Below are 13098 nucleotides of genomic sequence, written 5' to 3' on the forward strand. Positions count from 1 at the left end.
GGCCGAACATGCCGCACTTGGCTTACTACCAGTAAGCACAGAGAATGTTGTAGTTGAAATCAGAAACCAGTATTTCCAAAGGCAAAGGCAAAGGCAAAGGCAAAGGCAAAGGCAAGGCAATGGCAAATGAAAAACTTGAACCTCTCCGTGCTGAGACGGTAGAAGAAGACTTGCCCACAAGAAAGGTGGAAGTGCAGATCTACAAGCAGAATGCAGAGACTGAGATCCATGTGTGGAGAATAGAAACGGATGGCCGTGTCAAAGAGGTGGAAATAAAGTTCCTCCCAGAGTAGGTAGAAGCAGAGGCAGCAGACTTAAAGGAGAACTTGGAGCCTTTCACAAAGGCGGAAGAATCAAATGTGTCTGTTTGTGTGGAGGCCATCACGGGGAAGCCAGATGTAAAGGTGAAAGCAGAGGTTCCTGCAGAGAAGGCAGAAACAGTGGCCTCATCAGATCGGCCAGATGAAAGGCTAGATATGGAAACACCTGCAGAGAAGGTGGATATAGAGTTTGCTGTAGAGATTGCCAAGGGAAATGGTGGAGCGAGGTTCTTGCAAAGACGTTGAGGCAGAGGACTCCACAAAGCAAAGAAGATGGCATCCTCTATAGAAACAGCAGAAGGTGATATTATTCTTAAGGAAAGGAACACAGAAGCCCCCATAGAGAAGGCAGCCCTCAAGGCTGGTGTGAAGGTCTTTGCAGAGAAGGAGGGCGCATAGTGGAAGTGAAATTTCCTCCTGAGAAGGTGCATAAGGAGATCTTTTCAGAACAGTCAGAAGAATTATGGAAGTGGAAGCCGCAGCCTCCAAGCAGCCAGATCTACAGGAGATCCTGCAGCAAGTGGAGAATGAGGTCGGTTTCAACTCTGAGGTAGAAGATACTTCAGATTCCCTTGCGACATGTGTTGAGGTAAATTCTGATAAAGCCTCTGTAATTGGTGACAGGACTGAAGCTCCTGAGCAGAGGGAAATGCAAGATGTTTATGCAGTTGTTATTGAGGGGCCTTCAACGAATAAAATAGAAGATGACCCTGCCCTAAAAACATCAACAGAGCAAGCTGTAGCTGAGAGATCTATGGAGAGGGGAGTAGCTGAAGTCTCAGCACCTGATCAAAACATAGTGAATGTCATCCAAATGGATGTAGCAGATGCCAGCCATACCTTGAGATGGGCAGGCACGGAAGAAAGTTGAAGTTGATGTTCCGGAAAGTAATGGACTGAAGGATGTCATGCTTGTAACTGCAACTGAAGGATCTTTGCAGAATGACAAGGAAGATGTGCTTACTTTGGGATCAAAACGCACTAAGGCCGAGTTCACAGAGGATGGCACTGTGAAAAGTGAGTCAACTGTGGATCCCCCGTGAAGAAGAAAAAAAAAAGAAGAAGAAGAAGAAGAAGAAGAAAAAAGGTTGGAAGCATAGAGCTAGCTACTGAAGCAAAATTCACAGGAATGGTAGCAACTGCAGCAGTAAAGACCAAAGGTGGAGGCACCCTCACCTCGGACTCTGGTGCTTTATCAGAGGAAGGAAAGAGTTCTGTCACAGAAGGCAGTGAAGCAGGTGCTAGTAGCAGAAAAAAAAAATCAACAGGAAAAATTGAACTTGCTGGTGCTGATGTACTTTGTGCAGCTCCAGTGCAGCAAGAAGTAACCACAGAAGCAATTACAGCTAGAGAAGAAACTTCAGGAGTTGAAAAAGCAGCTGAAGTACCCTGTGCTGAAGAGACAACGGAAATGGTTTCAGCTGTTTCGAGAAATGTTATAGATATTGAGCATGATGTGCAATCACTGTCTCAGATTTTTGTCTTTGAACAGGTGGACCCAGGCTAGAACGCCTTGTGTGCTGGTGGAACCGTTGCCGCTATCGAACCAGGAGCCGAGTGTGGGTCAACATACCGCCCCATTCTGCGAGGCCTGGCGAGGGCAGCGTACTGTTCTCCTGTCTATTTCAACGACAGTGAAAGTTACCGGTACCATCCCGTGGGTCCACCGTCCGCGTGTGAAGGAAGTTGAAGCAGATTGGACAGTGATTCCTGATTATTTCTCGATGTCCGCGAGACGACAGCCCTGCTGGTGCCACACCCGGGAAGCTGGCACCTCTACGCACGGCAGAAGAAGCTGGGAAACATCAGCAGCTGAACGGTATCAGGACAGTTGGACAGCAGGACAGTGCTACCATTGGTTTGTCCAACCAGTCAAGGCAGGGCCTATAGGGCCACTGGGGAACAGGAGTGGGTCCATAGACCGTTCCTCCTAATCCGGAAGGTGGGCATCACACACGAGGTGTATTGCTCTACAGTAATCGCTATAGCCACAGGGGCCAAGTGATATACCAGAACCATCTGAGTCAGGAATTAGAAAGGAGGTGTGTACGGTGCAAGTCAGTTTCCCCCCGTCAATAAATGGAAGGGTCACTCCCTCAGGTGGAGGTTCCAGGAACCCAGGGTCAGGAAGAAACAGTAGTTAAGCTGCTTGGAATACTTCCAACAGCAGGAAATCTTCCTGTGGTACGTGTGGCCTATACGTTGATCCCCAAAGGTGGAGAGCAGAGAAATGATGCCCCACGAGAACACCACGCAAAGAGAGAATACACTGAGTTTTCTGGGTGTTAGCATCATGTTAACTATACTTTACATGGTGGTGGTATTTCTTTTCCTATTGAGGCACCTACAGGAGCGTAGGTTGTGGGAAGGAACCAGAAGGGAAATTGCTTGGTACGCATGTCAGGCCCCATAGATGCAAAAGGTGGGAAATGCCTTTGATACCCATCCCATTGAACCTGACTGCTTTAAATACGAACATGCATACCATTGCGGAAAGTTAATGATGTTACTATCCCTATAAATGGAGAGAAGGTGCTACATGATAGTGGCTCACAGTTGGTCTCCTGGCAATGTCCATTATACCTATGGCCGAGGACCATATCTGTTTGTTATTTTGTTATCAATTTACATGGCCCCTTGTTTAGCCCAATGTGTCCAAAAGTGTATTTCTGATTCTGTGCAAAGGATAACTGATCCCTATAAAATGACCCTGTATCGCAGTTTGGCTCAGGAGGATTCGTCAGACGAACTCGTACTTGGAAAGTCCGAGTTGTCTGAAGAGAAAAGGAGGGAATGAAGGGGACAGTTCAAATAGCTAAATATCCCATATTGATTATAAATGCCTTAATTGCTTTTCTAACCTGTTTAAAATATAATTTTTCTGTATTGCTGAATATTAAGAGAGACAGTCTCTTAGAGGCAGAGACCTTGGAAAAGGAATGTGCCTAATGTTGCTTCTTCAACTATTTCTGGGAAATCAGCCAAAACTAGCCAGCAGCTTCAAGGTTTAGACGGTGCACAGTCTGGAATTAAAACAATGGCCTGTTAATACAGAAATAGCACCTTGGCTGTTACCATAGAAACACCATCACGAGAGAGGGGGACGGAAAGCCCCTTTTAAGGAATGTGCCGTTAATATTAATTGTGGCTAGCCTTTAATGGGCTTAAGAGCTGGTCTTGTTGATTGATCATACTGGAGGCATCAGGCTTGTTGGAGTTGCGTATCCTTACATGTATTGGTATGTATTGATTGCATATTTGTGTAATGTTCCTATGGGTCTTTGGGAGAGGGGTAGCTCTGAGTTGTGTGAGCAAGGGGGGGCTCTCAGCCTTGGACGGGATGCATGCGCTTTCTGAGCAGACAGGAGGAATGCAGCTGGAGTTGGCTCCTGCCAACTGTATTAATATTATGTTCAGTCCATTAAGATGTAAGGTATTTCCTAGTTAGTAGACTCATCCCCCTGCATGGGTATTATTGATTTATGCTTTTGTATTTCCTATCTAATGCAATAAGTATTATTGCCGGTTAACTGAAGTTATGCTTTCTTGCTGATTAGACACACACATGCCTTATGAATAGGTTCAACCTTCAGCATACAATAGGGGACTGTTTGTTGCTTACTGAATGATGTTGCTATATTTCTGGGAAGCCTGCCAAGTATATTCAAGGCTTGCTAGGACATTCCCAGACTGGGGAGAGCGAGTTGGGGAGGCTTTGGGAGGTTGTACTCCTAAGGAACATGTGAACCTTGAGCCAATTTTCGGTTTCTATTTTTGGTTTCTGTATTGTCTTTATAAGGAGTACGCGCCAGTCTCTCAGTGCTCAGTCCAACTTTTGGATTGTGCCTTTTGCTTTGCATATGCAACTCAAAATAAATACTGTTGAACCCTGCATGGTTTTTGCCTCTTCGTGTTCCTGAATCCACCGCTCAAGAGCTCAAGAGCCCATTATGGTCTTACAGTACCAACTCTGCAAAATATAAAATGTAATTTCAAAGTTGCTTATTTTATAGCACTCAGTAATTCATGGAGATAATATGCACCTTTCGCACAGTTATAACTCCTTCCTGTGTATCCTTCTGTGTAACAATGTCAAACATATCCCTTCCATCACCATCAGTAATGCGGTATTCAAGTTCTGCATTCCTCCCAATGTCTGCATCAGAGGCTTTTATGGTTCCAATGGCAGTGCCAACCGGGGAGGATTCTGGGATACGAAGGTGGACTGAGCCTGCAAAGGAGAAACAGTCAGAAATAAATAAATAAACATTTGTTAGTTACAAATCATGTGTCATTAACAGCAGAATCCCAGAATCAGAATCAGATCCCAGAATCAGAAGTATATCCCACTGAATTCACTGGGGCTTACTCCAATGTATAGGACTGCAGTTTCATGACTCCATAACTTTAGCCATTAATTCAAGAAAGGAACATTTCATTCAGGAGACATAACTTTGGAAAAACTTGTATGTGAGAAGGCTTATTCTATCTGTCCAACTTCCCAATGGGCTTTTCCAACAGCAAGCCCCTATCATAACTTTAGGTTTGACCATTTAAAGTGGATTAAAGGGCTCTGCCACCCTAACTGCAACAAATCAAGTTAAAAATGGACTTTTGCGGTTTGGAAAGTGATGTGAAATGTATTGCAAAGTGTGGAATGAGTGAATGATTAATGGGAAGGCTTGAAGCAGGTCTTAGTTCTGGAACATTGGTTTTTCCACATCAGAATTTATCCTATATGCCAGTCTTTCTCATTTTGAAGTTGACTGAATCTATGAAGTCATGCCTTTAATCCAGCAAGCCTGTCTTATTTGAAGTTCACTTTCAAACATGGCATTAAAGGACTTTTAACAAAGGAGGAGAGGATGAGTTGCCCAACAGCACCAACAGTCGCTTGGCTGAAGGTAAAATTTCACCTAATGATGTGTATATTCAAACACATACACATGCTTCCAAAAATGCTCCCCAGTTTTGTTTAATACTGATGCTGGAAAACAGTTATCATGTCTTCTTGAGGCTGCCAGTAAGTGTGAATAAGCCCTCCTCATTGATATTAATATTACAGCATTCCGATAATAACTGCATAAGAGGCGTTCAATTTCATTAGTCCCCTTGATACATGGTCAAGTCAGCAAATCAGATAAGAGATAAGAGTTTAGTGTACAATTTCACATTTGACATGAATTTTATTGATTCCTCTTTTAAGAAAGAATCAATAAGGCCTTCAGCGCTTCCATGAATCAAGGACTTTTTAGGCCCTATCATGAACCCATTAGTTTTGTTACTTTTAACGTGATATAAGTCTCTTTAATAAAGAATATGTCAAGGGAAAGGGGAGGAATGCTTAATAAAAAAAATGACCCATTGCAGAAGGAGGGAGTTTGGGTTATGCATGCATCTGTAGATATAAATTTGCTCTGAAGGGACTTGGCAAACATCATCTACAGTAGATGGAAGGAGCGTGTGACCAAAATAAAAACTGAAATGAAATGAAATACAGGAAATCTATTTAGAACAGAGAGTGAACCTTCAGCAGATAAGGCATCTGAAGAAGTGTGCATGCACACGAAAGCTCATACCAAGAACAAACTCAGCTGGTCTCTAAGGTGCTACTGGAAAGAATTTTCTATTTTGTTTCGACTACGGCAGACCAGCACGGCTACCCACCTGTAACTTCAGCAGATAACATACTGATGTCCAGAATACTGTATTCTTCGCTTTCATACGAATCACAATCCCAGTACCAAAACATATGGCGGGAAATACTAAATAAGCTGTGTCAATCAGCCAGAAGAAAACATTGTTTTCATAGGGACTAAGCCGACTTTACTCTGAAAACAATGTACACTGCAACAATTTTTTAAAAAAATCAAAATGCTCATAGTCAAAGGGTTATGATTGCAGCTATGCAGATTACAGTTTACTTTCCATTAAGTTGTAGGAAAACTTGATTACAATAAGATCAGAAAGCTGAAACATTATGCCACTTAACCTTCTCCCCCCTTTTCTGCTGTTGGTGCTTAAAATTGGTCTAAACATCTGAATATTATTGTTGACTGCCTGCATTGTATATGCACATTTTATGTGAACTGTGCAGAAGTAGCAAATGGGTTCTCTGTATGTGTGCATGCAGAACCAATAATATGGAATGTGTCATTCCCACATCTTGCCATCGATAGACAAGTCAGCCTTCAGAGATGAAGCACACATTACAGTCGTACCTTGTGCTGCGTTCGCTGTGGGTTGTGAATAGCACGGGTTACCAACGTGCCGAACCCAGAAGTAACAGAACAAATTACTTCCGGGTTCAGCGGGTCGCGCATGCGCAGGTGTGCCGAATCACGACCCGCGCGTGCGCAGAAGTGGTGCTGTGGGTTGCAGACTTCTCAGGATGCGAACGGGGCTCCGGAACAGATCCCATTCGTATCTAGAGGTACCACTGTACTAGGGTGAAAAAGGTAAAGGACCCCTGGACGGTTAAGTCCACTCAAAGGCAACTATAGGATTGTTGTGCTAATCTCATCTCACTTTTAGGCTGAGGGAGCTGGTGTTTGTCCACATACAGCTATTCCAGGTCATGTGGCCAGCATTACTAAACCGCTTCTGGCACAAAGGAACATGGTGACGGAAGCCATAGCGCATGAAAATGCTGTTTACCATCCTGCCACAGCGGTACCTATTTATCTACTTGCACTGGTGTGCTTTCAAACTGCTAGGTTGTCAGGAGCTGGGACAGAGCAATGGGAGCTCAACCCATCGTGGGGATTCAAAATGCCGACCTTCTGAATGGCAAACCCAGTGGCTTAGACCACAACGCCACCTGCGTCTTAACTATTGCCTCCTGGTGGTAGACATGCCCCATCCAGTCAGCAGCATTTAGAAGTACTTATCTAGTGACTCATTAGGTTGACCATCTCCCTGCCTCAAGTTGACCTTCCTGGAAGATGTCTGGGGCCTATGGTCACACGGTGAGTACATGCAAATAGTATGTCCTTTGCCACGGGGACCATGTATGATAGCATTGCTGGGATAACCCTGGTCTGTGGCTCCAACCCTTAGATATCTTCCAGATTAGCCGTCCCATTTGGAATCGCCACCCTGTGTTCATTCACGGATGGACACAGAAACTGTTCTTGCAAAATTCTTGCATCAACTCTTTTCTGTATTGCATTCCTGTTGTTGTTGTTGTTGTTGTTGTTGTTTTCAGCCCCGACTCGTGGCAATTTTTATATAATTTAAAACGCAGTTCCCACTCCAATCCATCCAATGTGGACAAGGAATGCACTTCCAAGCATAGCTGTCAAGTTCTCCCTTTTTTAAAGGGAAATTCCATTATGCCGAATAGGATTCCTCGCAAGAAAAGGGAAAACTTGACAGCTATGCTGCCAAGTCTTTAAGTTACTTGTCTGTTGGCAGAACTTCTGAACATTACTATGGAACTATGGAACAGAGCAAAATACGTGTAGCTCCTGCATACTTGTGCTAATGTACAAAGGGATTCCAAGAGTCAAAGTCAATGTTGCCATAGTAATCTCAGATTCTTGTATTTCCTTTGACACTTGGGAGCATTAATAACTCAATTTAAACAGAAGCAAAATCATTCAACTGATAATGGTGAAATGATGGGTGCTGCAACATCAGCCACCTTTGGTATGTTATCAAAGGGCTGCAAAAGAATGTGATGGCACCAAACAAACGGAAAACACAAAGGAAACTGTTTCTCGATACTGAGAGCTTTCAGTCTCTCTAAAATATGCTTTCTAAGGCGTGGGGGACGGGGACAGAAAGATTCAATATGTTACAAAGTACAAACTCCCTCTGTTGTCCTTGTGCTTTTTCAATATAGACCATGTTATTCAGGAGGCATTTTTAAGCCTGGTTGTCATTGTTTTCTAAAAAAACAACAACAGAAAAACCACAACCCTTGGTAGCTCAGGGGGCAGGGTTTAAAAAATTGAGTAGTACTTTTACTAATGTGCTTTTAGTAACATTTATTTACTTTAATTCAGTACACATATGTTAGGCCTCCAACAATAGTTTTAACACGCGTTCTCTTTTCCAGATATTTCGCCGAAGAAGGATTGAACAGGCCTTTTGCGGATCAATAAATACGTCAATACAAATATCCTGGGCACCTCTGTTTTACGTTATGGCATGCTAAGACTGAATATCACCTTACATAACTTGCAGCAGATCTTAAAGTTATTAAAAACAATGACACATAGAATTTGCATCCATGGGACAGCTGGGGGTGCTATGCTCCTATTTCTTCCTCTCTCTCTCTCTCTCTCTCTCTCTCTCTCTCTCTCTCTCTGTGTGTGTGTGTGTGTATCCATCTACAAAGTTAAAAAGTCAAAAGAATTATTCTAGAGAGTGGAAGTCTAACCAAAAGTGATATGTGGATGCTAAATTCAAATGAGAATTTGTGTGTGCGCGCAAGTATGTCTGTGTAGAGAAGGGAGGTTTGAAATATCCATTGAAGCCTATGTTTGAGCATGGCATCAACCTCAATATTACCACGGGCCTTTCCTTGTGACTTGGGAAATGGAGTTCCCAATGCCTCTCTACTTAACAGATTGACAGGCATGAGTTTCTCAAGTTCTTCCATAGCGATTAACTGATTCCAGCAGCAACTAGGCCTTGCATATGCAGTTTCTGAAGCCCCCCATACCGACCCATTGGTGGGTAGGGCTTGGGTTCAGCTGCAAGGGCTTGATTTTTCCAAACATCCTTGGGGAAAGCTCTGAGGTAAGATCCACAAGCTCTTCCTGAGACCAGAAAACATGGAAAAACTTCAACAAATTGCATTGCCATTGCAAAGGGGCTTTTCCACCAGTACTCATGCCTGCATGATTTCAATAGGATTAAAATGCACATAACTGTGAAGTGGATAGCCTTGTATTTACAAAGTTCCTTAGCTTTTTTAAAAGCAGCTTCTGTCCTTGATCTAGATGTGTCCTGCTTCAGCATTTAATCAGGGAGTCCATTGTACTGACCCCTTTCCCCTTTTTTATTTTGTTAATTCCATTGATAAAATTATTAATCTCCAGGTCATTCTTAAAGCTCTTCTTATTCCCCCCTCCCCTTCTTGATTCCCTCCTTCACCCCAAATACCAAGAACTATTCTGGGGTTTCTGCAGCTGTGACTGCTGCTGCCCCTCCCCCAAACAAGGATGTCCCCGTTTCATTTAATTTTTGCTTTTAATAACAGTGAATAAATCCATGTATAAACCTTGTGTTCGAGTGTGTGCCCCATAATCTAGATTTGCTTTAAATTAAACCAGATGGCAGTTGCCTCACTCTTTTATTCTGATGGTTTTGTAGTACAGAAGGGCTATTAAAGGAAGCTTACTCTGGGGGAATCGAGGCGGATTGTCGTTGACATCAGTCAGGGTGATGTTGACTGTCGTGGTCCCCGATAATCCACCCATCTGGCCTCCCATGTCTTTTGCCTGAATGACAACTTGGTACTGCTCTCGGTTTTCCCTGTTCATGTTTGGTAGAGCTGTCCTGATGATGCCTTGGAAGAAAACAAGCAAGCATTTGTTAACATCGCTGGCATTCACTTTGCACGGCAAGTCACACACACAGTGTACCCATTATAACATTGAGAGGGTATATTTTAAAATATCAGGAATAATTCAGCAAAAGATTGGCAAACACAGTGAGAGATCAAAAGCAAGACGTAGAGAAAAATCTATATATTAGTGGGTACAAAACTCCTTGCATGTGTTGTTGTTGTTGTTGTTGTTGTTGTTGTTGTTGTTGTTGTTATACTGCTCTTTAACCAAAGATCCTAGGGCAGTGTTTAACATTAAGAACATAATTCATGAAGCATAATTCATGCAATATTAGTAGTAGTAGTATTTCTTCGATTTATATACTGCCCTTTAACCAAAGTTCTCAGGGCAGTGTTTAACATCAAGAACATAATTCATGCTGAATAATAATAATAATAATAATAATAATAATAATAATAATAATAATAATAATAAAATAATCATAATAACAGCCCCCACCCCATGTTTAACAGGCCATAGCTTATTTAATGGCCAATCGCCTGGGTAAAGAGGAATGTTTTTGCCTGGCACCTAAAGACATGAAATGATGGCACCAAGCAGTCTCTGTGGGGAGAGCATTTCATTGATGGGGAGCCACCACAGAAAATGCCTGTTCTCATGTTGTCACCCTCCAAACCTCTCAGGGAGGGGGGACATGTAAGCTAGTACAGTGGTACCTCAATTTTCAAACCAAACCACCGATCCAATTTACTAGTTTAGTAAATGCGGATGACATTTTACATAAGAGAGCATTTAAAAAAAAAAAAAAAAAACCTACTCCTTCCTTCCCTATAAGTCTAAAGTGGTACAGTCCAGAAAACTACCACCTCTCGATGTATACTGTATATAAATTAGCTGTTACATTGCATTCCCTATATTTTCTCCACCCACTTTCTGTTTTCAAAGTACAAAATTAGTACATCCAGGATTTATTCAGATTACAGTCATCAAATTTGCATTTTAACACTTCTCACACTTCAGAGTTTCTGAAGTTACCAGAATATGGCATGTAGCTGAAGCATATTTGTAGGTACGCTGATTCAATGAGTGACTGGCAAAAAGGCATTTGAGTCCTTCTTGAAATATAGAAAAATAGCAACCGCATCCCTGACCTGTTTCTGGCTCCACGGAGAAATATGGTTGGCCTTGAAGTATGCTATAGATGATTCTGGCACTATTGCCATAGGAAGGGTCATCCGCATCGGTGGCTGTAACTTGCACAACAGAAGTACCTAGAGTATTCAAATAAAACATAGTTCCATAATCTCGAATGCCAAAAAGTATTAAGCACTGCATTCAAAGTAGCCCTATTAACAACTCCAAGCTATCTTCCTTTCCGCCTCTGGAATCTCATCATAGAAGCTCATATATTAAAACAACAAAACTTGGGCAGAGAGTCAAGGATGTCCGGCTACCAATTTATATCATCAGTTCCTCTACATGACGCCTGGTGGGTCATGGGCTGACTGGGGCTGCAGTTGTAGCATAAAAGATCTAGAATGCACCAGGTTGGGGAAACCTGACTTACACTGCTCCAGAGGGGTCACTGTAGGTCACTGTTCAGTGACCAAGTTCAGTTCTGGGTATCTATAGGCATAAATATATGCCTATAGATACCCAGAACTGAACTTGGGGACCTTTTAGATGCAAAGCACATTCTTCAGCACTGACCTACAGTGATTTCTGCTGAAAGGCCTTCTGCAAGTTTGCTACCTTAGCAAGACCCAAGCCATGATGATTCTGATGGAAAGATGTTGTGCCCCTCCTGTTGTTGTTGTTCTTGCTAGTCAGCAAGAATTAGCCTTCCAAATTCCAGCTCAAGGCTATCCCCATTTTCTTCATCATTTATACTGTGCCTTGTGAAATCACTGTTCATGTTTCTTTAAAAGAAAACCTCTTCAGCATCTTCCTTGGAGGTTAATACGAAAGAAAAATGGGGCAGTATCTAAACGTTCCTAAATCCGCCACTGAACAGTGCATCGTATTTCTTCACTCTTACAATGACTGTGATTTTGCCTTATGTGGTAGAGTAGACATTTTAACGAGGAGATTGAATTAGTGGCCACAAATGTGAAGTTACCGTACTAATGCTTGCATGTGTTTCTTTATTTCCCCCTGTGGGATTTGAATGCTGAATGTAGTCTTTTCACACATTATGTGACAGCAAATCTGGGTTTGCCAAAAGATTTCGCATTTGATAGGGAGCCGCAGCACATTCGGGCTCTCAGCTGAGTGTGCCTTTAAGGTAGATGGTTGTTTCCATCACACATAAGTTTTGTGGGTATGAATCAGCCCTCAGTCAATCTCCAAGACTTTATTCTCATTGAAGAGAATGAGGCATCCCTTCCTCATGTGTAACCTTGTGTATACTTGCTGAGAAAGGTGCAGACATGGATTAATGACCTTTGCTCTTTTTATTGTAATTTGTGCCCATGTATGAAATATACTGAAAATCAGGTAATATGCAGTTTCCTTATAAATAGTAGAAAACACTAATGAGATCCATATAGATGCTATTATTTTAAGTACAGTGCTACCTCGGTTTTTGAACATCTCGGAAGTCGAATGTTTCAGTTTTCGAACGCTGAAAACCTGGAAGTAACTGCTCCGGTTTGCGAACGCTTTTTGGAAATTGAACGTTCATGCCACAAGAGTTTTCCATAAGTAAATGCTTCTGGAAGCAAATGCTTCAGTTTTCTAACATTTCGGAAGTCGAACAGTCTTCCGGAATGGATTACGTTTGAAAACCGAGGTACTACTGTATAGACTTAGAATTTGATTCAGAAGGCAAAAAATAGTTGTTACTGGGGATGCAAGATGGCTACCAAAAACTATAGGCCTGTGTCTACTTCTCTCTTCCTCTCTTTGTGGGATATGACATCATAGAGCTGGAAGGGACCACTAGGGTCACCTAGTCCAACCCCCTGCAATGCAGGAATCTCAACTAAAGCATCCATGACTGATGCCCCTCCAACCTGTGCTTAAAAACCTCCAAGGAAGGAGAGTCCACCACCTCCCAAGAGAGACTGTTCCGCTGTCGAACAGCTCTTACTATCAGAAAGTTTTCCCTGTTGCTTAGTTGGAATCTCCTTTGTGTTTTCCTGCTTAAAGTCTTCTTCACTGGTTGATCTTTGTGGGTAAAATCCGTGATGGTACCACATCATATCTGACACATGGCCAAGGGGAGCAGGGGGAGGAAAAGATGCAGGGCTTCTACT

At 42.6% G+C, this 13098-nt stretch overlaps 1 protein-coding gene across 1 annotated transcript in view; it reads right to left on the reverse strand.

Annotated features, from left to right (window-relative positions):
• CDH10 (cadherin 10) overlaps window positions 1-13098 on the reverse strand; it is an 87367-nt gene that overhangs the window by 23834 nt on the left and 50435 nt on the right. Inside the window, exons 3-5 of the mRNA XM_033154401.1 lie at window positions 10993-11112; window positions 9673-9840; window positions 4364-4551 (exon numbers count right to left, since the gene is read on the reverse strand). Of these exons, the coding sequence (XP_033010292.1) occupies window positions 4364-4551; window positions 9673-9840; window positions 10993-11112 (476 nt within the window). The remainder of the gene's footprint in view (window positions 1-4363; window positions 4552-9672; window positions 9841-10992; window positions 11113-13098) is intronic.

Source organism: Lacerta agilis, chromosome 7 (genome assembly GCF_009819535.1).
Source record: "Lacerta agilis isolate rLacAgi1 chromosome 7, rLacAgi1.pri, whole genome shotgun sequence".
Classification (NCBI taxonomy): Eukaryota; Metazoa; Chordata; class Lepidosauria; order Squamata; family Lacertidae; genus Lacerta; species Lacerta agilis.